The 27,189-nt window shown below is 36.4% G+C and overlaps 1 protein-coding gene across 1 annotated transcript in view; it reads left to right on the top strand.

Moving 5' to 3' along the window:
• The window catches only part of gal3st3 (galactose-3-O-sulfotransferase 3), a 37,955-nt gene extending 13,656 nt beyond the window's left edge, over positions 1-24,299 (top strand). The window contains exons 2-3 of the mRNA XM_051114514.1: positions 18,641-18,738; positions 20,463-24,299. Of these exons, the coding sequence (XP_050970471.1) occupies positions 18,656-18,738; positions 20,463-21,729 (1,350 nt within the window). The 5' untranslated portion in view covers positions 18,641-18,655 and the 3' untranslated portion in view covers positions 21,730-24,299. The remainder of the gene's footprint in view (positions 1-18,640; positions 18,739-20,462) is intronic.
• Positions 24,300-27,189: the final 2,890 nt, after the last annotated feature.

Raw genomic sequence — 27,189 nt, 5'->3', positions numbered from 1 at the left:
AACCTATGGTAATGTAATTAAATCCAGTGCTGCACAAAAACATTTAACCGTACTTGCAAATACGGTGGGTTTGTTCAAATTTACTTTTAGAATGACTGTTTTACACACGTAAAAATGCGCATCATTAACCCGCCAAATCATGACAAATAGTAACATATGAGTAAAAGGCTAATACTGAATCAAATTTCATGTTCTTTGCAGATAATTCATTACGATGACATAAAATACTGTTATTAAATGTACCGGTAAGTTAATAAAGTAATACATTACCTCATCTGTGGGCATGATTTGTGAAAACGACAGCACCCAATGTTCCATGCTCTGTCGTTGCGTCATCGAGCTTCGCCTCTGTTATTGTTTTGAAAATGCGAACTCTAGCGGTGAAAACTTACATATTGTGCCTTTAAAGGGGTCATCGGATGCCCATTTTCCACAAGTTGATATGATTATTTCGGGTGTTAATGAAAAGTCTATAATATACTTTGGTTAAAAATTCTCAATGGTAGTGTAAAACAACACCCTTTTTACCTTGCCAAAATCAGCTCTGCAAAAATCATCTCATTCTGGTCGAGGCTGCTTTAAATGCAAATGAGCTCTGCTCACCCCGCCCCTCTCTTCTCTCTGTGGAGAGACGAACCTGTTTACTTTAGCCGCTAAACTTGCTAACTAGCACATTATTAGAAAAGGCGATTGCAAAGATTTATTAAAAAAAAACCCTTATACTCACTTCTGCTGTATAAGTGAAGCTGGATCAAGAATGATTCGCGTGAACATAGACGGATATATGTAGATCGGGAGGTGCATTCCCTTCACAAACAAACATAATCTACTGCATCTTCAGCTGCTCAGATGTCAGAGTAAATGACCACTATGTTCATTATTACATCCAGCAACACAACACCTCAATCACTCAATCGGAGATATTCTTGTCTAACTTGCATCCCTGCTCCGGCATCCAAACAAAAGAGGGCGGACAGTGACAGCTGATCTGAGGTAAGACGCTCATGTCAATCAACTATTGTGGGAGTGGCCTCTGTGGGTGTGACGCAGCAACGACAGGCATCTGAGAATGGCTCAATTTGAAAAAGGGGATATTATTTTTACAGATTAATTAAAAACCACTGCATGGATTTTTATCATTATAGGGTAGATTTGTACGTACACTGCCAACACACATTAATGTTCAAACAACATGTAAAAGTGAACTTTGCATCCGATGACCCCTTTAACACTTGTATGTATTGCAACGCTTATGCTCTTCCGCTAGGAGGTGGCGACAACTGCCCGTTTAAAATAAAAAAATAAAATGTCATTGAATCATTCATTCAGGAGATTTCAATACTCAGACAAGTCTTAATAAAGTGAGACATTGACGACTCCATTGTCAGACCCACTAGTAAATTTACGTTATGTTTAGTTTTCTAATCTTTTTTTCTACAGAATCATGAGAGAATCATGGTCTTCAATTAATAAAAAACAACTGGGATTCTCAATTTATCCAGAATCGTGAAGCTCTTGTTTAAATGTTGTTTATTACTGCATATAATTCATTTAAATGAAAGATTCATTTCATAAAATTCAAAATGCACCTACTTTTTTTTTTTTTTTTTTTTTTTTTTTTCCATTTTGTCTTTTTCAGTTAAATAAAGGACTATTTTCCCTATATATTTCATCATTGAGGATTTCTTAAGAAAAGTTTAAAAATCTCGTCTCGTCTCATCCTTGTGAATCGTGTCTCGTTTCTCGTCTCTTCTCATGGGATAAGTGTCTCGTCAAATCCTTACTAATCACAGTACTGGCTTTACTGACTAAATGCGCCTGACAATCGCATACAGCCCTATTTTAAATTCTTCACTTATAAACATTAAAACCCTTGAGCTTTTAACATTTAAACCTCAAGCTTTTATTTTGGTGGATTACTGGTAAAATGCTGTAAACTTTCAGTGCTCAAAAATAGAAGTTATGCAAATATATGAATAAGGTAACGTTGCAAATGTACATTAAACTTGCGAAATGCTGAAAACACTGGATTAAAGTTAAGTTGCTTGCATCTAAATGAACTCAGTGCTGCGCTTCTCTCTGAAACAACAAACAAGCTATGTTCATTCAAAATACGTAATTAGCTCTTCATCAGCTTTCAAACCTATTTATGAAACCCTTGCAAAAACTGCTTCCTACTCCTACGTTGTCAAAACTGTACTTTCAGTCCTTAAACAAGACATGATTGTGAGTGCAAACACTTACAGCACGTTTGACATTTGAAGGAAGCTCCATCGCCCCCTCGAGTACTGAGATTTTATAAAATACTGCACAACCGTGAGCTTATAATGCGTTATCAAGCAGCAGCGTCTGCACTCATGCGCATGTTTCTGGACGTGATGTTCCCATCTTTCACTGTTCATTCCTCACACACACACACACACTCCTCCCGATCGCTTTCATTTATCTCCCCGCAGCGTTACACCAGAGGTTGTGCCATCTGCTCGAGTCCATAAACACGACGGGCGCTAGTGAGGGCCGAACAGATCTGCGCTGATTGTTACATCTCGCACAATAATTCAATCTCGCGCTTGGCTCGTCTGGCGCTCGAGGAGCGGAGCTGTCTGTCTGCCTCTCGGGATGTTTTGGTCTGCGGGGATTTAGTCAGACGAGCGCCAGGGGATTTGAACCCATGACCTGTTGGGATGCTCTTGCCGCCTCAGTTGCTATGTGCGGGACGCGTCTAATCCTGCGGCGGACGCTGGAAATTGATTTGGAAAGGCGCACGTCTTTTAAATGTTTCTGGAGTTCAAGAGTGCAGTCTGAAGGACTAGTTAATCATGCACTTCATGAATAATTATGCCTGTCTCTATTCATTGTCGTTGATGCAAGAAAACAGGCTGTTCCCTTATTAACCAGAGGAACATTTTTCATGGTTTTGTGCTGCATAATTAGGAGCGACCTGAGACATTTAGTAACAAGTCAGTGAAATATCTTGAAATCTGCTTTGTTTTCATATTCAGTTTTTCAACATGAAGTAGGTCAGAATAAGGTGATATCAAAATATCAAAACAGTTGCAAAGACATACAGTATTCTCATGTTCGTGGTTCTCTCTGATGTTGGTTTGTGGAGAAAATATATAATCTCTTTATGTAATCTTATAATGTTAACTGTTTTATTTGGACTTTAAAGTAGACAATAAAGTTACAATACTAATAATTGTTTAAAAGAATTTAACTCCTATGTTATTGTTTAAACATTTTAGACCACGAAGACAAATATATTACTGTTTTTAATTACAATTGTACTATAAAATAAATTATAGTACAATTGAAATAATTCATATTTATAATTATTTTAGCTATTATTATTATTATTATTATTATTATTATTATTATTATTATTATTATTAAGTTACGATACTAATAATTGTTTAAAATTGTAGACCCCTATAAACATATATAATTCTATTTCTTCATAATAATAATAATAATAATAATAATAATAATAAATGACATTTACATTATATTTTTTTTTATTATTATTATTATTATTATTATTATTATCATTATTTTACAATTTGATTGGGTTCTTAAAACATTGTAAATGATGTTAATTTTACTATTATTATTAATAATGTTTAATTGTAATCTAATTGTTATTATGTATGATTATATCAATTATATATGTTATATCTAATAAAAATGTAGACAGTTTATTAGTTTTTAATTACAGTTGTACTATAAAATAAATTATAGTACAATTAAAATAATTTATAATTATTTTAGCTTTTATTTTATTATTATTATTATTATTATTATTATTATTGTTGTTGTTGTTGTTGTTGTTGTTAAGTTATGATACTAATAATTGTTTAAAATTGTAGACCCCTATAAACATATCATTCTATTTCATAATAATAATAATAATAATAATAATGACATTTACATTACATTTATTATTATTATTATTATTATTATTATTATTATTTTACAATTTGATTGGGTTCTTAAAACATTGTAAATTGTTAATTATACAATTATTAATAATAATGTTTAATTATAATCTAATTATGTTATGTATGATTATAAATTATATATATATATATTATATCTAATAAAAATGTAGACAGTTTATTAGTGTTTTTAATTACAATTGGATTATAAAATAAAAAATGAACATTTCTTTTATTATTATTATTATTATTATTATTATTAAGTTACAATACTAATATTTGTTTTAAAAATGTTAGACCCTATAAATTTTTTTATTATTATTATTATTATTATTATTATTATTATATTATTATTATATTATTATTATTATTATTATTTTTATTATTAAAAGTTTTAAATTGTACAATATCAATTAATAATTAAAATATAATAAAATATAAATGTCACTCATAAAAATGAAGACAGAAATATATTACTGTTGTAAATTGTAAAATTACAGTTAATTGTAAAAAAAATTTTTTTTTAACTCAATAATAAAGACAGAAATATATTACTATTGTATTATAAAATTTCTAAACAATAACAGTATTTAAAATAGAAAGGTCAAACTGTGAATGTCACGCAACTGTAAATGCTCCCTTTTAAGCTGAAATCCTACAAGTCAAGAACACAAGTGAACGTCCAGCTTAGAGCAGGAATTAGTGTCGAGATGTAAAGAGACGTCTGCACGTCTAATCTGTTCTTCTCTCCGGGGTATTTGGGGCAACCGGCGGGTGGATGAGGGACGGTGAACGCTCCATGGGGCGTCATGACATGTTGGGCCACAAGCTGTGATGAAGTGCTGAGCGTTCATATGAAAGAGCACAAAAACGCGACGTGAAGAGGACGCTGACAGAGCTGTTGTACAGGGTCGTTAAGTGCTGTGAAAACAACCCATTGTTTCTTTGTATTCTTAAATTCAGTGTTTCAGGTAATCCTTAGGATGGTTATAAGTAGTCAGTTCTGAGTGTTAAAGCAACAATAGTCTCCATTTCAGATGACACGCCTGAGGGCTGTTCATGGTTTTGATTCTGACGTTTGTTATTTGCCTTGAGGTGACAAGAGCTGTTATTGTATTTTTGTAGTTAAGTTATTCCAGGTATTGGAATAAAAATATTAAAGGGGTCATTGGATGCAAAATTCACTTTTACATATTGTTTGAACATAAATGTGTGTTGTCATTGTGTGTACACAACCACTCTATAATGAAAATACTATGTCTCTGTTCACATGAATCATTTGTGATCCAGTTTCACCTAAGGCTTTTTTATGCGTGTTTGCAAAGCGTCTAATGTGCTAGTTGGCAAGTTTCGCAGCTAAAGCAAACAGGACGGTTCGTCACCCCACAGAAGAGAGGGGTCAGGTGAGTCAAGTCAAGTCACCTTTATTTATATACCACCTTTAACAATACAGAATTGTGACAAGGCGGCTGTACAGTATTAAATAGGAAACAGTACATTGTGCCGACAGCCGTCTAGGTGATGTGGTCTTCACTGTGGATCCGTCTCTGGGGCTCATCTAGTTGATGTGGACTCCGCTGACATTCAGGGCTGTAGAGGTCGTCTCTAGGTGCTGATCCACCGTCTGGGCTGGGTTCGGACTTGATCCGGGGGACTGCAGTGACCATCTGATCTGGATACGGACTGGAACTTTTCTGTATATATTTTTATTACCACTGTTATTTATAATTTATTGTATATTCTTTTTTAATATTAGTGTTTATTATTACCTTAACTTTATGTATGTCTGCACTATGTTTGTATTTTCTGTACTGGAAGCTCCTAACACCAAGACCAATTCCTTGTGTGTGAACGCACTTGGCAATAAAGCTCTTTCTGATTCTGATTCTGATTCTGATCTGGTGGTTAATGTGACCTCGGAATAAGAGAGAAACAGACTAATATTAGCGTAGATGCCATTCTTCTGACGATGCACTGAGTACATCGGGTGTTATGGGAAGTGTTCCCGGTACCGGTTGACCTAATTAGTGCAGCCTAACAATCCTTTAATGGATTTGAATTATAAGAATATGTTGATTTGTTATGTGTAAGCAAGGTTAAAGAGATGGGTCTTTAATCTAGACTTAATCTGACAGAGTGTGTCCTCTTCCCGAACATTGTAGGGTAGATTGTTCCAGAGTTTGGGCGCCAGATAAGAAAATGATCTCCCGCCCGCGGTTGATTTTGATATTCTAGGTATTATCAAATTGCCAGAGTTTTGAGAACGCAGCGGACGTGAGGGACTATAATGTGATAGGAGCTCGCTCAGGTACTGAGGAGCTAAACCATTCAGGGCTTTGTAAGTAATTAGCAAGATTTTAAAATCTATACGATGTTTAATAGGGAGCCAGTGCAGTGTAGACAGAACCGGGCTAATATGATCATACTTTTTGGTTCTAGTAAGAACTCTAGCTGCTGCATTTTGGACCAGCTGGAGTTTGTTTATTAAGCGAGCAGAACAATCACCCAATAAAGCATTACAATAATCTAACTGTGAGGTCATAAATGCATGAATTAATGTTTCAGCATTTTACATTGATAGCATAGGTTGTAGTTTAAAAATATTTTTGAGATGGAAAAATGCAGTTTTGCAAGTACTAGAGATGTGGTTTTCAAAGGATTTCCATCAAATAGCACACCTAGGTTCCTAACTGATGACGAAGAATTGACAGAACAGCAATCAAGTATTAGATGGTGATAGTGAGCAGAGCTCATTATCATTTAAAGAGTAATTGAGTAATTAATTGAGCAATTACTACTACTACTACTACTACTACTACTACTACTACTACAAATAATAATGATGATATTTTAAGAAGTACTGTGCTCTAGTAAACTTTTAATTTGGTGGGTGGTTTGAAGAACTTTTTTGTGTTTTTAATTCATTGTTATTACTATTATTACCACTATTATATTATGTTTATATATAATTGACTAGAAATCCATCAGAAATTATTCTAATATGCTGGTTTGCTGCTCATAATAAATGTTGAAAGCAGTTTTGTTGCATAATCTTTTGAAAATTCAATGTTGTTGTTTTTTTTGTAGTTTGTTTTATTTGTTTCCAAATTTTCTAGACTCTGATTTATTGGTTAAATTAGAAAACCATTAATCAAAAAGCAATCGTGAAAGTTTACAATTTAACAGCAATTTATTAAAAGTTTAACAAAAAATTACATTTTTAAGACCCTATGAAATTATTTTTTTTCTGTGTTTCCATTAATTTCCTAGATTCCATTTGTAATGGTTTCATTAAATTTTTTAAAAATGTTAAAAATCATGTCTAATTGATTGATTTAATAATGAATGAATTTATGATTCTTTGCAGAAATACTGTGTTGTGTATTTACATTTTTCTGGTAAATAAATTCTGGTAATATTTTTTTCTGTTAAATGTTCCTTAAAAATAATGTTTTAATAACTTTATTATTAGTAGTAGTACTATAATTACATGAAGTCATATATCACTTCTGTTTTATTTTGACGGGTTGCTGTGAAGACCTTTAGGTTTCTGTTTGTATATAATATGACGATTTTCTCAAAAGTAGCGGTAAAATGCCCACTGAAGTGACTCTTAGAGCAGTTCTAGACATGATGTTCATGTGTTCACGTACTCGTATTTTGAGGCAGCAGAGGCATCACATGCGCTTCAGAATGAGTGAAGTAAACGAAACCACGCATCTGTGCCATTCATTCACACAAAGACACAAAAAACATGCAGGATTCATACTTAAATTGTATTTTTGCTGCTTAATATTCACAGACACTAGTCTGCATTGCATTTTGATTTAAGTGTAAAGAGCTACATTGGATTTATTCATCCCAAATTTGGCAAATTCTGTGACATTCCGAGTTATACAATAAATAAAACAATAAAGATCATGGAATCCACTCATAAAAACGGAATTATAAAACCGATAGTTCTAGTCCTTGATTCTGATTGGTTAAGCCATGTTCTAAGCTGTTGTAAATACACCTTTGTTTACATCTGCGTGTTGCTCAGCAACCAATTTGTTGCAACCACAACAGTTTCTGAGGAACTACATTGTTTGGCGGAAGAATAATGTTTTTATTAAAGTCATTACACTTTATTTGCTCTGTTTTATTTTGTGAAACTTATTACGTATATGGAATAGCCATTTTATAAAACCAGTAATCCCCAAGAAGCCGTGGCTTACAGTGCATTTATAACAGCTAAGTGGCGTTGATAGGCATGACACGAATCTCAAATAAATGCTGTTCTTTTGAACTTTCTATTAATCAAAGAATTAGGGCTCTATGATTTATGCAATGCGGAAAGCGCTGATGAAATCACAGAATGCACTGAATTTATAACAGCTAAGTGGTGTTGTTATGCACAATGTGAAGCGGAGTGCATAAAATTCCCTTTAGCTGTAATAAATTCACTGTAAACCACAACTTCACGAGGCTTATTGTTTTTTTTTAAATGGTTATTCCACATACGTAGTAAGGTTTCACTAAATAAAACCTAGCAAATAATGTGTAATGATATTAATAAAAACAATATTCTTCCACCGAAAAATGTAGTCCCTCAGAAACGGTTGTGGTTGCTGAGCAACGCACAGATGTAAACAAAGGTGTATGTTTGTAGAGTAACTTACAACAGCTTTGACCAATCAGACCAATCAGAATCGAGGACTGGAACTGTCCATTTTTTTGTAAATAATATTTTGAAACATTCATAATTTCTTTTTACTGTCACTTCTGATCAGTTGACTGCAGTTCTTTTGTTATTCACACATGAGAGAAATGTGAAGCATTAAGTAGGTGATGTGGAAGTGTGACGTGGGCTTTTGTAGTTTATAATAGCCAACCATTACTGAAAACATTGAAGTAATCAGATCTGCTTCTACCAATTTATGTGTTCAGTGTTCAGTATGAGAACAGTTTTCTAATATTATTAGTTGTTTGCTCTGATGTCAGGCACATCATCTGTTATGAAAGAGTTGCTCTACTTTCAAATGACAAGGGAAATTGTATTTATTTGTGAAACATTTAATAGATTAAAAAAAAAAAGATATTCCCACATGGTTAACCCCACAGTGCAAACATTGAACACCATATTTCCCCAAAACAATTTGAGTTTAATGAAAGCATCTGCAACCTACAACATTCTGAAGGAATTCAGAAGCTTTTCCATAGGAAATATAGAGTCAGTAAAAGCAGATATCTGCTCATATCTAAATAGAAAGTGTTCATTTTTAAAAAAAATCATTAACTTCTAGGTTGCATGTGTGTGGGGATGAATGTGGATGGTTGGGGGTTTGCTGATGCTCATTTTCAAGCTTCATTTCCCAGATTGATTTTTTTTTTTTTTTTTTTTTTTGGGATTTAGACAATAATGCCGCATCAGATGTGCAGGCCGGGAAGAGAGAGAGAGAGAGAATGTTTCATGCTTTACTGAACTGTGATTACAATAAAATACTACAGAAGTGCTTTGTGGTGTGATATATTAAGACGAACTCAAATATAATATCTGAGTTTAGAGCTGCACCGTTAGTTTTGAATAGTGGCTTGCAATTCCCACAACATGTATTTCCTCACATAAAAGTCCAGTCCAATGCTCAAACCAGCCTCCTTATATTAAATAGGGATGCTTTTAGAGAAGTTTAAAGTATTGTCAATGTTCCAGTAACGGATTAGGTCACACATTGGGGAAAAACAAATATAAATGTAAGTGCAAACGAGCCAAGCCTTTATTGTGTTTGCGGATAATAGATCTTAACAGGATGTCCATTGAAAGGGTGTTTTGTGTTAAACTTTAAGCTCTATTTACAGCTGGGCTGAGTGTCATTCAGTAATTAATCATCAAATTGGCAAACTCTTGGGGCTTTATTCATTAAACATTGTACAGTATCATGGCACTAAGAGTTCTCTTAAACAAACAGGGCACATTTTCTGCTTTCTCAGATTCAGAGAACTGCAGCGCGCCGCAAAAATGAACCAAAACTCAGTGTATAGGCTACTTGCCTCATAGACATGAGAAATGCGTCTATAGAAAGCTTGAAATGTCTACTAAAATGAACCAATTTAAATCAAAAACGAATACTCTTTGATATGTAAGGTGCAACACTTGTAGTACAGAGATGTCAAGTCAGCATCATCAACTTCATCTTTGCAGCCAACACTGACTCAGAAAACACTAGTTTATTAATAAATAATTAAAATATCTCCTTACTGTTTTTTTTTTTTTTTTTTCCCCTAAATTAAAATGCTTCTAAAATTATGTTCTAAGGCAGGTCACTGCCAACAGGCATTTTAGGGTGGTTTGTTATTTGGTCTTAGTGACTTTGGAGTCCTCTGGACTAACCCATCTGTTTTTATTTTTATTTTTATTTTTTTTGTTTGATTTATTTTTGGCTTTATTTTGATAGGACAGTAGAGTAATGACAGGAAGCGAAGAGGGAGAGAGAGAGTGGGATGGGATCTGGAAAGGTCCACAAGCCGGGACTCAAACTCGGGACACCCAGAGCACAACGGAGCTGTATGTCGGCATGCTGCCCACAAGGCTATTGGCACTGACAACTACCCCTATATTTGAACAGATTTAGGAGCTGGTTTGGTGTTAAAACCTCTTTTATAAAATGGATAGTTCCAGTCCTTCATTCTGATTGGTTGAGCCACGTTCAAAGCTGTTGTAAATTACTCCACAAACATACACCTTTGTTTACATTTGTGTGTTTCTCAGCAACCACTTTGTTACAACTGTTACAACGGTTTCTGAGGAACTACATTGTTTGGCGGAAGAATAATGCTTTTATAAATATCATTACACTTATTTGCTCTGTTTTATTTTGTGAAACCTTACTACATGTATGGAATAACTATTATTAAAGCAATAAGCCCCAAGAAGCTGTGGTTTACAGTGAATGTATAACAGCTAAGGAGTGTTGTTAGGCTTGACGAGAAGCGTTATTCTTCCACCAAAGAATGTAGTTCCTCAGAAACGGTTGTGGTTGCAACAAAGTGGTCGCCGAGCAACACACAAACGTAAACAAAGTTGTATGTTTGTAGAGTAATTTACAACAGCTTTGAACACGGCTCAACCAATCAGAATCAAGGACCGGAACTATCCGTTTTATAACAAAGCAATAAGCTCTGTGAAGCCGTGGTTTACAGCGAATTTATAACAGCTAAGGGAGTTTTAGGCACTCCGCTTCTGGACTGACACGTCCATTATTTTTAAGAGTTTAGTCAGTATTACAAAAGTGGCGTAGGTGGTAAGGCGCATAACGGTGACTTTCAACACGAGTTTGAATCCACCTCTTGCCGAACTTGCTCATCTCCCGTTTCACATATCACATCAGATCAGAAAGGCATTTATTTTTAATAAAATGAAAGAAATGATCCAAAAGTGTAAAATAAAGTTACATTTTAGATAACATTTAAATAACATTTTAGGTTTTACAGATTTGAACAAACATGCAAGGCTCACCTGGTTAATGGTGTTCATAGTAACTTGTATTTAAACTTATCTACAGTCAAACCAAAATTTATTCAGACACCTTTAACATTTCTCACATTATCACAGTTTATTCACTATAGTTTAGAAAATGGTAATAAAATAAGACAAGAACTCAGTTAAACTGCGTCAGAACAAATTCATCTTGATAATGTCAGATAACTTTGATAGAAAGGAATGTAATGGATTACAATCAACCAAAAATTCAGACAACTGTTAATATGACAGTTATATTTACACAACTATCAGTCCTTTGTTGACCAATTGCCAAGCAATGCTTAATTTTGTTCAGTCTGTGGTGTAAAAAGGACGCATTAGCAATTAAAGAAAAAGCACTTAAGCAAAACATGATCCGGTCAAAGTGTCTGAATAACATCTATCGGTTTTACTGGTAAGTCACAGTTTACTTTATTTTGCTATCCTCACTTACATAAATGAACTCTAGTGTCCTGCACCCACTAGTAAAAAATATTGTTAAAAATTGTATCTGTTTGACTGTATAACCAAGTCTATTCACTACTAGATGTTTTCTTTGACATATAAAAAATGTGCCTTTTTTTTATTATTATTATTTTTTTTTTACAATTGCAAATGCCAGCAGTTAAGTCAACATCATAAAGAATCCTGCATGCTAATCACATGATGCAGCATATATAATGCTTACATTCTCCACATGCTGCAAATTGCGGTTAGAACAAACAGTGTAGGCAGATAGCAACAGTAGGCCCACCAAGACAGGTGAATGTAAACCGTTTAAGCGAGAGTAAAGACCAATAACAGTGGCAGATCTCGCTGTTTGCAGACCTGTTCAGCGCGGTGCAATAAAAAGTGAGCAGTGCACTTGCCTTCTGTTCAACCCGTCAAAATAAAAGGTATGTTCAGCTTAAATAAACTGTCAGAGACATATTACTGTGGTGCAGTAGAATATACGTAATACTACTGCTACAGCAATTATTACAATTTTGTTTTAAAGAATAATCAATTTTAATAGTAAACCTTTTAGTTTGTCAAAAATAAAGAGTTTAACTCATTTGATTAAAAGATAAATGAAATTATTTAATGCCTTCATTTGCACTGTACTCTAAATTAAGACTAACTGAAATATCTAGTGTCACATAAGCACATTTCTAGTGTCAGCATTGTCATGATGACAATTTATAAATTTCAATAGGCTATTGAACTAAGTGTGCCTATAATAGGCTATTATTGTTATAGTTTCTTAACTTCAACAATGGAGCTATGAAGACAATTTAATTAGTTGCACTTATTATATACATTATTTTTTAAAGTTAATCCATCTACACTCAATTAACAGCAGGGAAGAGCCCTTGTTATTCTTAATTTTGAAATTAATTTAAATTTTTACACTAGACATGTATATCGGTTCAAAATATCGGTTATCAGTCTACTTGATCTGTAATAATCGGTATCGCCATCAGCCCTGAAAACACATATCGGTCAACTCCTATTCGTTACGTTATGTTAATACTGCTAATTTAAAAGTTAAAGTAAAATGTGCATGACGCTTTTACAAGCTACTTAAAACTGAAGGACAGTGAAGAAGAGAGGGAAAAATCAAACAAACCAAAAACAAACAACTGCTTGATGCCGAATTTCCGTAATGGGACATTTCATGTAATTTCACAGTAAAATACAGTTAAATTACAGTTTTTGGAAGTAAAAAAAAAAAACAATCTATGCATGTTTGCATACATTTCCCAGCATTTCCTGTGTGACACACTTTGTTTATATATATATATATATATATATATATATATTTATATTTTATACTTTATTTCTACTCTAAATGTATACAATATATATTTGGGTAATTTTGTTATGTACTCTCAACTATGTTCAGCCCTTTTTACCATGTTTAAATTCAATCCGCATGTTAAAAACTTTTAAGATGTATTTTGTAAGATAGAAAGTTGTGGAGTCCAATCTGGGATGTGTGGGATGATTAGAGGCAAAAGAAATTAAAAGTAAATTATGCTTAAAAAACAGTTTGTGTGCATTTTGCATGATGTATTCATCATGATGTTGTGTTTTAGCTACAGCAGGACTCAATTTGCATTGCTTGCTGAAGTTCATATCTACAGTATAAAAGAAAAGCCGCCTCTATAAAATGAGTCTATCTTGACCTGTGTTTAGAAAAGAGTCAGTGCAGTCACTTTAGCAAAGTTCTGGAAAACAATTTTAACCTGAATAATGACCCTGAGAAATGTTCATATGGTTTGAACTTAAAATACTCTGTGAGGAATATGTTCAATGGTTTCAATCTATAGATTTTTACCTGGTGGGAGTTTTTCTTGTCATCTTGGCACTGTTCTTTGTAAGTTGCTTTGTAAAAATATATGTTGAGAAAATGCTATTAGAATGCATTGAATGAGTAAGAGAGTTATTATTTATACCTTTTGTACCTGTTAAATAAAATAAACCTTTGTCAGGATTGTTGCATTGAATTGTACGCAGATGAAAATGAGGCTGTGAAGAATAGACTTACATTCTTTACAGTGACATACACTGTATATATGTTTCACAACTCGCTACTTTCAAAATGGTTTATGGAGTCTCAACCATTTTTTGAAAAAGCCTTTTGTCAGCTGAACAAGTTGCATGCTGTTCAAGCCATTGAATGCACTGTACTCCTCTATCCCTCACAGCCTCGTTCCTGTCAAAGTAAAGCATTGTTATAGGTCTTTTCTGCCCACTTTGTTTCTGTGGTCAACCCCAAGTGCAAAACTGATGAGCAGCAAAGATGCTGTGATTCCTTGAGCTCCTTTTGCCCTACAGAAATCATTACATGTAGAAAAACAAGTAGAAAGAGAAACGTCAAATGTGCTTGCCACATACATATATGTAACTATTTCTACGCTCTAAAGACAGTCAGGGGACATTTTAACACAACTTAAATTACTGCATAGTTGCAAGTTAAACATTCTGGTTTAACTCAAACTTTTAAGTTGCAAACATTATTTTGCATAAACTTAATGGAATTGTCTTGTTAACTTAGCCAGAAAGTTTGCTAGTGAATTTGCATTTGGAGAATAAATTAAAAATAAGTCTTCTGTGTGTTTTGACGCTTCACGTTGTGGCCGCAGCACCCTTGGATCATTGTTTTCTAATAATTCAACGGCCTCTCTTCAATTATTCCTTACTTAAATTAACCCTTTGTAATCCTCATAGTATTCCCATTTTTTTACAAAATGTAACTGTAATCTGATTACCTTGTTTTATTTTTTATTATTATTATTATTATTATTTTTTTTTTTTTAAGAACTTTAACGAATTAGTTACCATTTTTTGTATCTTGATTATGTAACGCTTATGTAAGCTGACGTGTTTGTCATTACAGTTGTGCTAAAGAGGTAGCGCTCATGGTTAAATTGTAGGTGGCTATGTAAAGAAATAAACTAGTTTTGATCATATGAGCAATGACTGTGCAAAAGTTTTTAACCAAAGTAAACTTTTAAAAACGTATATACGTTTTCAAATTGCTATTTTTAATAATATCAAATAACATCTAACACTAGTTAAGTTACATTAAGCATGTGCTATGGTAGCTGTTAATTTTTAACTGGAATAGTTAAGATTAATTGGTTCCAGAGCTACAAATTGTTTACATTTGTTACTTTTTTTTTTTTTTTTTTTTTGGATTAATCATCTGAATTGTTTATGCTACAAATTAGGTTCCTCTACCCTAACCCAGAGAAATTGCAATTTTAACTAGTGAAACGGACCATGTCCTTGCGCCTACTGCCAATGACGTCATACACCCTCAATTTTCTGGTTTTATTTTATAGAAAACATGGAAACACCAAAGACTCTTTAATATGTTATGCATTTTATTAGACAGGTGACGAACCCACAGAGTCGCATTATAACAGAACTTTCAGCACATTAAAATGTATCTAGTATGATAAAACAGTGCTGCTTTTTCCGACATACGCATGACGGGAAGGATCGGAAGTGCTCGAATGTGGCGTAATAAATGCTCAGCTGCTTTCGAGCCTTGTATCACATTCATTAGCAATCACTCCAGCGTCCTCATTTCGCTTCCACGACTTTCATCTCCACCGTGCATCCTTTGGTTCTTTGTTTGTTTCAAATATGCGCCCTCTAGTGGTACATATAGTGCCTTGCAAGCGTTGCAAACATTTGTTTACAGTAGCTGGGTGGAAAGGCAACTTTTGTATTTGACGGCATCATGGCGGAGTAGGCATTCTGTGCTATGCTTATTTTTTAAACCATTCCTGAGTGCTGCTTCTCACGTTTAAGACGTGTTCTGTGTGAATGGCCTGTAAGAACTGTAAGTAAATACTTGCGCATATAGAGATCGCTGAGAGGAAGATCACATGCAACAGCAAACATGAGTCAGATTCACTTCTGTAACTATGAGGGGGGAAAAGTAATAATAAAATAAAAATAAAAGTAATCGTAGAGATTTTGATTTTAGGTTATATCGCCCAATTTACAAGTCAACAAAACAGAGTGTATATCTGACCGACCGTGTCCTCTTGACCACCATCTATCCCAGACATCTATAACGTTGCATGCCTGGCTGGACGTTCCTCACGTCACTGCTGGATTGGTCACACAACATTGGCTACATCACAGTAACCTGACGCCTTCTCCGGAGAGCGTCTTTCCACAATTCCACAATAGCACCACTCAGCACCGTAGGATCACAGCTTGACTCTCGGTGTTTTCCCCCAAAAACCACATTTCGATTCCAACAAAACAGCACAGATCGGATTCTAATCTCCTCGGCTTCACCTCGACTCTGGCTTTTGTGTGGCTTGAATGACAGGGAATGATCGTGAATCTGTTGCGGCATTACTGGTCTTAATGTACCAATAAAGGGATTAGCTGTTACTTTCAAGGACGATGATGTTTTAATATGTATTTCATGGCTAAAAGTGTCTTTTCTTTGCTTCTAGTACAGCTTGCACTCCTTTGAAGGTTTTACACTTGTTTTTGGAAGATGGATGCAGGGATATGCTTTACTTTTTAAAAAAATTACGTTTCCAACAATGTTTTTCTTTTTGGAGCAATGCCGTTGAATAACCATTTTAGGTCACACAAAGAACCTTTTTTATTTCACAGTGTGAAAAACATTTCCTTTTTTTGCACTTAAAAAACTTTGGTGGAATGGAAAGGTTTTAGAAACATTGAAGTTTCTTCATGGAACCACAGATTCCAAAAAGATCCTTTATATTTTAAAAGTGTTCCGTTTGAATTTGAGCATCAGTGAGGAAAGTTTTAAAATTGTGTTGATATTTCCAAGTTTAGAATTTACACTTAAGTTTATTCTTTCTCCTATATATATATATATATATATAAGCCCTATTCTTCCAAGAAAAAAAGGGGGTGAATCAAAATCAAGTCATCTTCAGGCCTCTTTGAAGTTTGCTGAGGCTGCCTGGTTTGGAACCGCTGCTCTAGATAAGCCACAGGCAAGAACCCGTATTGATAGACCAATTCAATACACATCCAGGGACTGTAATGATACCAGGGGAAGAGTACAATGTGGTAGAAATAAACAAGAATACATTAGAGTTGGGGTTGTTTGTTTGCCATCTACATGAATTCTCTTTGATGCCATCAGGAATGTGATTGTTCCTACTCTAGTCTAGTGTCGATGCACATAACGTGTTTTTAAAATTCATGACCAAATCTGAAACTACTGTAGATCTGGCCATTTAAAATGTACTGTCTTTTATCTCACACTGTGGTGTTGCATACTTGAGTGCGCGTAGGTAGGTGGATGGTTGCGTGGGTGATTCATGTCTTCCTCTGCCTCTAATTTAGTCTTTCTTCTTGCAGAGAAAAGCACAATACCTCTACCAAACCTCCTCTTCTTGTACATAATCTGAGCAGCTCTCATCATGTGCTACCAGATCTTTCTGGATCGTTAGAAACACACACAGTTTAATTAAAGAGCGGGAAATGAGCTGCATCTGAGAGACTCGCTAGCCAAAATAAGAGCTTCTTCAAGCAATTAGAAGTTTTAATAGCACATCTCTCCTCAAGCTGCATGGCTTAAAGTATCAATCCTGTCGCACAAAAATTGAACAGGTTTAAAGGATTGGTACAAAACTTCAAGTATGAGGAATATTAATTATGCCTTAGCAAACCTTGCTGATAATTACTTGCTGTGCCTTTAGAGCCTTTTTCTATGAGCTTTTTTAAGTGCTGATACATGACACTAAGGTACTATGCACTCATGTCGTAGATGATGGTTTATATTACCATTGGAAAAAGAAGCCCAGACGACCAGTCGGTGTTGAACTCTGACCTGCAGTATTCATTTGCATATGCATTTTAAGCTTGACTTTGCCTTCAGTAAAATTAATTTCCTTATATTGGTCATGGAAAACAGTCACTGTAATGCATTTACATTTTTCTGCTCAATATTTGCTTTACTCCATCCAAACTGTGATTGTTGTGTATAGCAACCATTTCATAGTCTATTGCACTGCTGTAAAATCTGCAAATAGTCCATACTGCTATAAAATCATAAAACCTGAAGCAGGTAGTAGCAGTTTTTCCATATTTGCTAATCTTGGACTAGCATTTCTGCGGTGGCACTTGCTGCGACATGCTTAAAAATGGGAGTCATGTCATTTAATTATCTTGGCTCTTTTTGCCATTGATTGGCATCGGGAGTGAAATGGCTTTCCCTTTTTGTAATGCTAATGCTAATTAAACTACAGTTGTATCAGGGCTTGATCAGTGGAAATAAAGGCAGGTTGTGTAGAAGCGCCATTTGATATTGTGAGAGAGAAAGGGAAAGCGAGATGAGATAACTGTAATTAGAAGCCGAGGGAAGAGGTGGCCCTGACTCGTATGGAAGATATCCAAGACTTTGTTAGCGTTAGACAGGCAACGCTGTCCGAATGCTAATACGTGACACCTGTCCTGTCCTTGTTCTAGGTTTGCTTGTTCTCTTTGTCTCTGAACGTGTGTGTTTCACACACACCCAAACATTAAAAAAGGCACTTTGCAATTTGAGATCCAGCTTGTAGGAGAACACTGTCAACCAAACCAGTGGTTTGCACAATCAATGAATTTTTGTGCTCATGAATTTGGTGTTTATGCTCATTCTTGGTGTTCTGAATGCGGGTTAAATGTACAAGTAATGTACACCTTTGTAAAGTCCCATTCTTCTCTTTTGCAGTGAAAGAACCTGGAGATGTCTCAGAAGAAGATATTCCTAGTATTGATTGCAATCAGCACTGTCAGCTTGCTTCTGCACCATGGGGGTCACTTGAACTTGTAAGAGCCTTTGAAGAACAATCCCTCAATTTGTCTTATTCCTAGTAATGCACCGAACATATTTCAGCCTAACAAATTTTACATATTGCAGCTGTTGTAGCTCATATAGCTGATCTATGTGTCAAAATGCATCTTTGGGTGAGTGTTATTAAATTGAACCCTGGGTATTATGACGTGTATGGCTTAATATATCGTAAATTATGTCTCTTAGTAAAATATGTAGTAGAAAACCCATTAAAACATTTAAAAAATACATATTGAAAATACATATTTTGGACTATGGAAGGTGCCATTATGGTCTGAAGTGGTTGCGCTCAATGAGTTACTGGCACTACAAGTTGCTAACTCTGAAAATAAAATTTTACAATGGCCACAGCTACTGAAAGAGCTTACAGGTGGCAATGGATGTAAGCGTAGGCTTAAACCAAATGTTCTGCCATCGATTTTCCCCACAGGGAGTCTAAATGCCTCCGTTTATGGAGTGAAATCTGCACTGAGAAATTCCTTCAGTGGCTGTGGCATCATAACACGCGTCGGCATGTTTGCATCCTACCAAGATTGCATCTAGCGTTTCTTGTCTCTGCCATTTATAAGCTCTTTCAGTAGGTGTTGTCTACTAAAAGCCTTAAAGGCATCAGGGCTGAAATGAATAGAACAAAGACGTGAGTCTTTAGGAAGTTTCACTCGTCCACAGGCATCTCTTTTTTGTTCCTCTTCTTATTGCTAGGAAAAGAAGTGAAGACTTCCACCTTCTCTTGTTGCCCTTCGACTGAAAATTACAAATAAAAGCCACACATTGTGGTATCGTATCAGTATTTTATTTTTCTGAGTTAGCAACAGGTAGCGGCAGTAGCTCACTTCATTTTAGCCATTTCCCATCATTGAAATAATGGCGCCCCCCATTGTCCACAATATATGTATAAAACATTTTTTAAATAAGGAAAGGAAAGGACGTGATGTGTGGCCAAGTATGGTGACCCATACTCGGAATTTGTGCTCTTCATTTAACCCATCCAAGTGCACACACACAGCTGTAAACAGCCATATTGCTGTTGGCGCCCAGGGAGCAGTTGGGGGTTCAGTGCCTTGCTCAAGGGACTCACCTCAGTCGTGGTATTGAGGGTGGAGAAAGCGCTGGTTATTCACTCCCCCACCTTCAATCCCTGCTGGACCTGGGACTGGGATCCGCAACCTTTCGGTTACAAGCCCGACTCCCTAACCATTAGGCCCTGGCTGCCCCCATAACGCAAGTCTTTCATGGGTTTTCTGCTACATATTTCAGCAATTAAACCATACAAGTCTTAATACTCGGGGTTCCCTTTAAACACATTGCTTTGGTCATGTTTTTGGACCTCCAAAAATGTTTTTGCCATGTTTGACAAAAGTTCAGAGAATCACTACTCATTCCTCTTTTCTGCCAACATTTGTTTTTAGCCTATTACATTTGATTCTTGCTTTACCTTGCTAAAAAGATTACCTTTAACCAGCCTGTAATTTGTTGGTCTTAGCTGGTTTAGCTGTTTGGCCAACTGGTCTCCTGACTTGACCCCAAAATGCCTGTAAAACCAAAATCGGCAAACCAGGTCTGATTAAGTTTTATCGGCAGGGTATTTATTTATTTTTTTCTTTTTTTTGTATTAATATTTCTGATCTTCCTAAATTGATTTCTGAAGCTTACTGCATTTTTTTTTGCATTTTTCCCCTCCCTCCCCCAATGTTTGCAGGACGTTGGAGGCATTCTGGTTGAGCTGTCCATCCTCCCCGGTGCCCCCCTCCCAGGGCAGGAGTGGACCTTCTGCTAAACACACCAGTATAGCCTTCCTGAAGACGCACAAAACCGCCAGCTCCACTGTGCAGAACATCCTCTTCCGCTTTGCTGAACGCAACAACCTCACTGTGGCACTGCCTATTACCACCTGTGACCACCAGTTCTGCTACCCTCGACCATTCAGTGCCCACTTTGTTCATCCGCACACCACGCCGCCTGACATCATCACCAACCACTTACGGTTCAGCCGGGCTGAGCTACGACGCCTCATGCCCAACAACACAATCTACATCACGATATTGCGGGAACCGGGAGCGATGTTTGAGTCTCTGTTTACCTACTTCAATCAGTACTGTCTTAGTTTTAAGCGTGTTCCAAATGGCTCTCTAGAGACTTTCCTGGAGCACCCTTGGAGCTACTATCGACCGGAAGAGAAGGATTCAATGTATGCGAGAAATACGCTGACCTTCGACCTAGGCGGTGATAAAGACCGTCCTACTTCAGAGGCGCTGGCGTATGCGAAGCGATTCGCTGCAGAGATGGAGCGAGTGTTCTCGTTGGTTATGATTGCGGAATACTTTGACGAATCCTTGGTGCTGCTACGCCGCTTGTTGTCCTGGGATCTCGACGACGTTCTGTACGTTAGTCTAAACATGCGCACGGCTGACTCCAAGAGCAGCCTTTCCAGTGAAAATATAGCCAAAATCAGAGCCTGGAATGCTATAGATTCCGTACTGTATGATTACTTCAATGCCTCACTGTGGCGGAAGCTGAGAGCGTTAGGACCAGCGTGTGTTGAGCGAGAAGTCCAGCTGTTGCGTCAGTCTCGTGACCGACTTGTCCGCAGCTGCTTTGGAGGGCATTTGCCACCGCTTCGCTCTGCCGCACAGATCACAAACAAGGAACTACGGCCTTGGCAACCAAGTTCCAAAGTGGAAATAGTTGGGTACGATCTACCAGTTAACATGACACAAAAAGGCCACGTTCCTCCACGAGACGAGTGTTTAAAAATGATCATGCCGGAAGTGCAATACACACGGATGTTGCTGCGCTCAGAGTCCCTACGTTATCGAAAGCGGTTTCCATTACGCAGCTCCCAGCAGACTGCACGAAGCGTGGGACAAGTACGGGCACATAAAGAATCCCCGGCTCCGAGTTTGAATCCGCGACCCTTAGAGACTATGGCTCGGAGCACCAAAGGAGCACTACGGCTTTCCCAATGACAGGATAGTTAAACTTCTTTCCTTTAATTCCCCCTTCCTTGCTGCGAAATATCCATGAGATGTTGGAAGTACTTGAAAGCTTGAGGTCATACCTCATTTTCACAACTCTTGTTAGAAAAATCTTTGTGTTTCTCAAATTGAAATGTAAAAAGGTGAAGGAAAATATATATTGAAGTCTAAAAGCTTAACATCTGGAATGTGTCTCAGTCTCTCAAGGACTAAACCATAGCTCACTATTTGTATTTAAGCCATCATTGACCTGCTGGAAAATCCTTAACCAGTTTAAGTTAGTACTTGGTTTTACATGGTTTCTAGCAGGTTGAAGCTAGTCTCTTATGGTCACCAGCGTCCAAGCTTGTCTAGATGGTTGATCCAGCTGTATTACCAGCTGGTGATGCTTAGATTGACCCGGAAGGTTTGGATCACCTTGATAGACAACCAGCTACAAACCAGCTTGGAGTTCCGGCAGGGTTTTAGAATATCTCTTTGCTGGTATTTGGAGTTAATTGCATTTGAGCATTGTTGGGCTTTCTTTTTACCAGTTTTTACACATGCTAACATACTGACAGCTACACCTGAGCCACAAATCACCATAATCGACTCTTCAGTTGTGGTCCAAAAACCCAGCATCATGTGTCGACGATGATGCAAACGTCTCGAAGGACATTTAAATATTTAATCATTTATTCTTTAGCCTCTCCTCTGGCAGCGCTAGGGTTACACAACCCTGCATTTTTATGAGGCCACTGTGGACCAGGTCTGGACTAGAAGCCGGGGATGGTGACGAGACAATTTGTCTACTTGGACCCAATTGAGGTCAGTGAAGAAGAATCACGTTATAATATATGTTATAAGCCAGAGTGAGCTGTGTGTTAGTTTCATCTTTATGTGATTATTTTTGGGATAATGCCTATAATGCAGTGCACTTGAAAATATGTAAGTTGTGTAATTAAACTATAGTAGGAAATACAGCTCCACGTTGTCCGTTTAAGACTGGTGTACAAACTCTGTCCTGGCAAGCCGGTGTCCTGCAGAGTTTGGCTCCAACACCTGCTGGGAAGTTTCTAGTATGCCTAGAAAGAGATTGATTCAGGTGGGTCTAATTGGGGTTGGAGCTAAACTCTGCAGGACACCGGCCCTTCAGGACCAAGTTTGGACAACCCTGGTTTAATACATACTCTACAGGCATGTAAACGCAAAAAGTTCTAGCTGTGCAAGATTGATTTTGCGTAGAGTGTGCTTTTGACCTAACTTTACTTTAGTGGAGCTTCACTTGACAAAGGCACTGTGATGTAGGGGTGCTGGGTCGTGACCAACCAAATGGTGGCCACCCACATAAAGAGTCATGCCAGTGGAATGTAAAAGCAAAGTCTGTTGACTGTCTTTGTGCTTAACACAACACTGCATAACTTTCTTGTAAACCAATGGTTCTCAACTGGTTTGTTTTTGCAACACAGGAGTTACTTTGAAATAAATTTGCACCAAATTACCATAGAGCGTGACCGGACGCAGCAACTGGAACCAACCAGTCGAAAACCACTGGTTCATGCCAGTGTTTACCAACCCTGTTCCTGGAGGCACCCAACACTTGAGCTCTTCCTAATCAAGCACACCTGAATTAACAATAAAATTCAGTAGAGACTCCAAAACCTAAAACGGATGCGTCAAGAGGTGTTAAGGTACCTTCAGAAACAAAGTTGGGGAAACACTGATTTAGGCTACCAAATAGAAACTGAATACCTCTGAAAGAACAGCCTCCTAAAGAATATTGTTTCTAATATTGGTTTCTTTGCTCTTTAAAGCCACAAAGTTTGTTCGGGAGAGGAATTTATTTTTAGATGGGATGAAGCAAATTTGCTTCTCACTCAAACTTTCCTGCAATAAGAATTTCCATTTGTCCTGAAGTGATTTTCATCCTTCATTTGGTGACATCTTGCTATCGTATTTCTCCAGACAGATTTTAGAGAATAGTATTTGGAGCAATATAGCAACGGTATGTATGCCATAATGCATAATTACTAGAATGAAGGTATATAGATCAAAGCGTCATGAGCACCTTGAAACAATTATCCACTCATACCTAAAGAAATGCTGTTTGGTGTTTGTAGTGAACATATGGTCTGGATCTATGAATCCCAAAAGACAACTCATTTAAAATCCTCATGTTTCACAATTAGAATACCTCGGGTAATAAATTAAAACTGTTGTTAGTGGAAGCATCTCAGTCCTTAAAGACTGTCGAGCCATTAGACTTGTAGAAAGTGCTCTTTGATTGTATATAATGTGCTTTCTGTTAAACATAACACAATTCTGAGTTAAAATTTTGAACACGGAATTTGTTCTTCATTCTTGTTTGGGCTAGAAAACCTCTGGGTAGATAACACTGCAGACAATTCAGTGTTGTTGTTTTTTTTTTTTTTTGTCATCTCTGATGTTTTATAAGAGAATTTAAGTAAAGCATGGAGTGATTTGCCATCATTTACTGTATACAAAGAATCTGCTGTGCAACAGGTCGGACGAAGGTTTTTCACGAGGATTGAAGAAAGAGATTTTTATGCTGGATGATTAGATGACAATAGATGTTATTCCGTCAAATTTGTTCTTTCATATTCTATTTATTTAACTGCTACATATTCAATGACTTTTTAGGGGCTTTGAATAAGATGCTTCTGACAATCAGAGGTTGGCTTCTGAAGCTGTGTAATGAGAGATGTGAAAACATTGACCATTAAAGCTGGAAAAACAACATTCTGCCGACTCATGTGCTTCATTCCGATCATCAAATTTTCTGTCTGTCTGTTAAAGTTCACCATTTTTGACTAACAAAGGACTAAGCCTCGAGTGGGAAGGGTGGCAGTGTAAAATTTCAGCTGGCTGTCTTGATACACCTTCCAGTTCAAGTGTAAAATATAATATTCTCGAACATTGTTATTGTGCTATTTAGAGTGATTGATTGCAAATAGTATGTCAGCTTGTCAATTGCATAATGCACTTTCTAATTTGACAATTTATTCTATTTTTTTATTTTATTTACAAAAAAAAAAAAAATCTTAGTGTCTGCAGATTTAAAAATTAATTTATTCATGCTTTACATATTGATAGCTTAAAGGCACATATTAGTACTTTTAAAAGTACTTATTTGTACCTTTTCACTTTTGTACCTTAGGGCACCGCCCCAGTGACAGAACTGTAGCTTTTTTCTGAGAGTGTTTGATGAATTACCAGAATGTCAAGTTTTCTTGTAAAGAAGAATAATACTATTCTGAGGGCGGTTTCTATTTCAGACGGCTGTGCTTGACATTTTCAAAGACATTTTAATCTCTGTTAAGTTAACGGACAACGCATTTCATTCATAACTGAAAAATAGCTTTTAACCCTGGGTAAAGGAACGTTTTACATTTGTAATATACTGTAGAATTTGATTTGACACCACTTTTGCAGCATTAATCCCACACTGTCGTGCCAAAATTGTGCATTGGTGGCGTTTAACAAAAATCTTTGGTATGGCATTATTCTCTGAGGCCATACACACAGCAACAACATTCCTGAACAATATCATTCACAGTGAACAGCATTATATATCAAAACGTATATCTTACCTTGTCTGTGTGGTTTTTATTGCAAAAGTGGGAGCTAATCAAAAATGCACGATATTTGATGCAATAAACTGTTACTGCACACACTCGACATGGAAATTGATTAAGAATTACGTTTGCAATAATGCACACATGTATACATTTATATGATTTTGGAAATATGCCATTATGATTACTATGTTGTTAAAAGAATCATAAAGAAACATTTTAATGACCAAAACACAGGTAAAAACTAAGCTAATCATAATCCTGAAGTGGGATCCAATCGAAGAAGTTGGTGTTATCATAACAACAGCGCTCATTGTGAATTATCACAATTCTGAACCTCAACCTAACAGTGTTCAGGTTTGTTCTCCTAAAAATATTTGGATTATTTTTAACAAGCATCTTCATGGTGTTTTGTCTGAACTCTGCAACTGCCATACGCAAACATGGTGTAAAACGGTGCAATGTGTTGGAATATTACGGCTAGATGATTAGTAACCAACAGCCAATCGTGCACATCATATTCACATTGTTTTGGCCATTATTAAAGGTGACTTATTGTGCCCCTTTTTTTACAAGATGTAAAATAAGTCTGTGATGTCCCCAGAGTGTGTATGTGAAGTTTTAGCTCAAGATAACTGATAGATCACTTTTTATAACATGTTAAAATTGCAACTTTTAGGCTATGAGTTTTTGTGTTTGTCCCTTTAAATGCAAATGAGCTGGTGCTCTTGGCCCCCTTTTCAGAAGAGGGTGGAGCTTCAAGAGCTGGCAAAAACACAACAGGACAATCTCACTCACTGAAAATGTCAGAAACTCTCAGTAGCAGAATTGGTTTAAAAGTTGTTCTGATTGTACTGTACATAATAAATGCAGTTATGGATTTCACAGATGATGAACACGGGGAGATAAAAATAACAACACAGCTGATCTCATGGTGCCATCCTGTCCAATCACAAACTTTATAAATCCCACTTGTGATTATGAGCTCGACAAATTTGTGCGGTTAACTTCACATTGCTTTCATATGCAATTTTTAACTACCACATTCCTATTTTACGATCATTCTGGTAGCACGTGAAGGCAGCATCAGTGAAAACAAGCAGAAACAATGGTAGCTTTAGCAACATTAGCCTCACAGAGTGCCAAGAAACTCTTTCAGAAAGGCAATTGGGAAAACAAACATGTAATACATACTTTGTCTGGAGCTAATGTTCGTGCACAAAGCTTTGGTATTGATCCTTAAGCATATAGGGGATTTTTTTTTTTTTATTCTTCGAAAATGAAATTTTCGTGCCCTCAGTGGCTCAGATGGAGGGAGTTTATAGCCACTTTTGTACTGTTGGGCCGAACGGTTCTTAGAACGGTCAGGTATGGCTCCAGTTGTGTTTCCACCTGAGCCTTACAAAAGTGATTTTTGCATAATAAGCCCCCTTTAAAACTATAAATGCAACACTCCCGTTTTTGCCCCCATTTTTCATGAGCTGAACTCAAAGATCTAAGGCTTTTTCTATGTACACAAAAAGTCTATTTCTCGCAAACATTGTTCACAAATCTGTCTAAATCTGTGTTAGTGAGCACTTCTCCTTTGCCGAGATAATCCATCCGCCTCACAGGTGTGGCATATCAAGCTTCTGATTACACAGCATGATTATTGTACAGGTGTGCCTTAGGCTGGCCACAATAAAAGACCACTCTAAAATGTGTATAAACAGTGGTTTCTGCATTTGAGCGAAAACATTACGTAGTAACAGAAAACGTGTGACGGAGTAAAGAAAAGAGTATTTTTCTAATCTCATAGTAACCATGTTCTCAGTGGATGCAAGTAACCTGCAGATGTAGGTGTATAATAGGCAAACACAAACATGGTCAAGTCAGA

This window comes from Labeo rohita, chromosome 7, assembly GCF_022985175.1.
Source record: "Labeo rohita strain BAU-BD-2019 chromosome 7, IGBB_LRoh.1.0, whole genome shotgun sequence".
Classification (NCBI taxonomy): Eukaryota; Metazoa; Chordata; class Actinopteri; order Cypriniformes; family Cyprinidae; genus Labeo; species Labeo rohita.
This window is presented reverse-complemented; position numbering and strand designations above follow the sequence as displayed.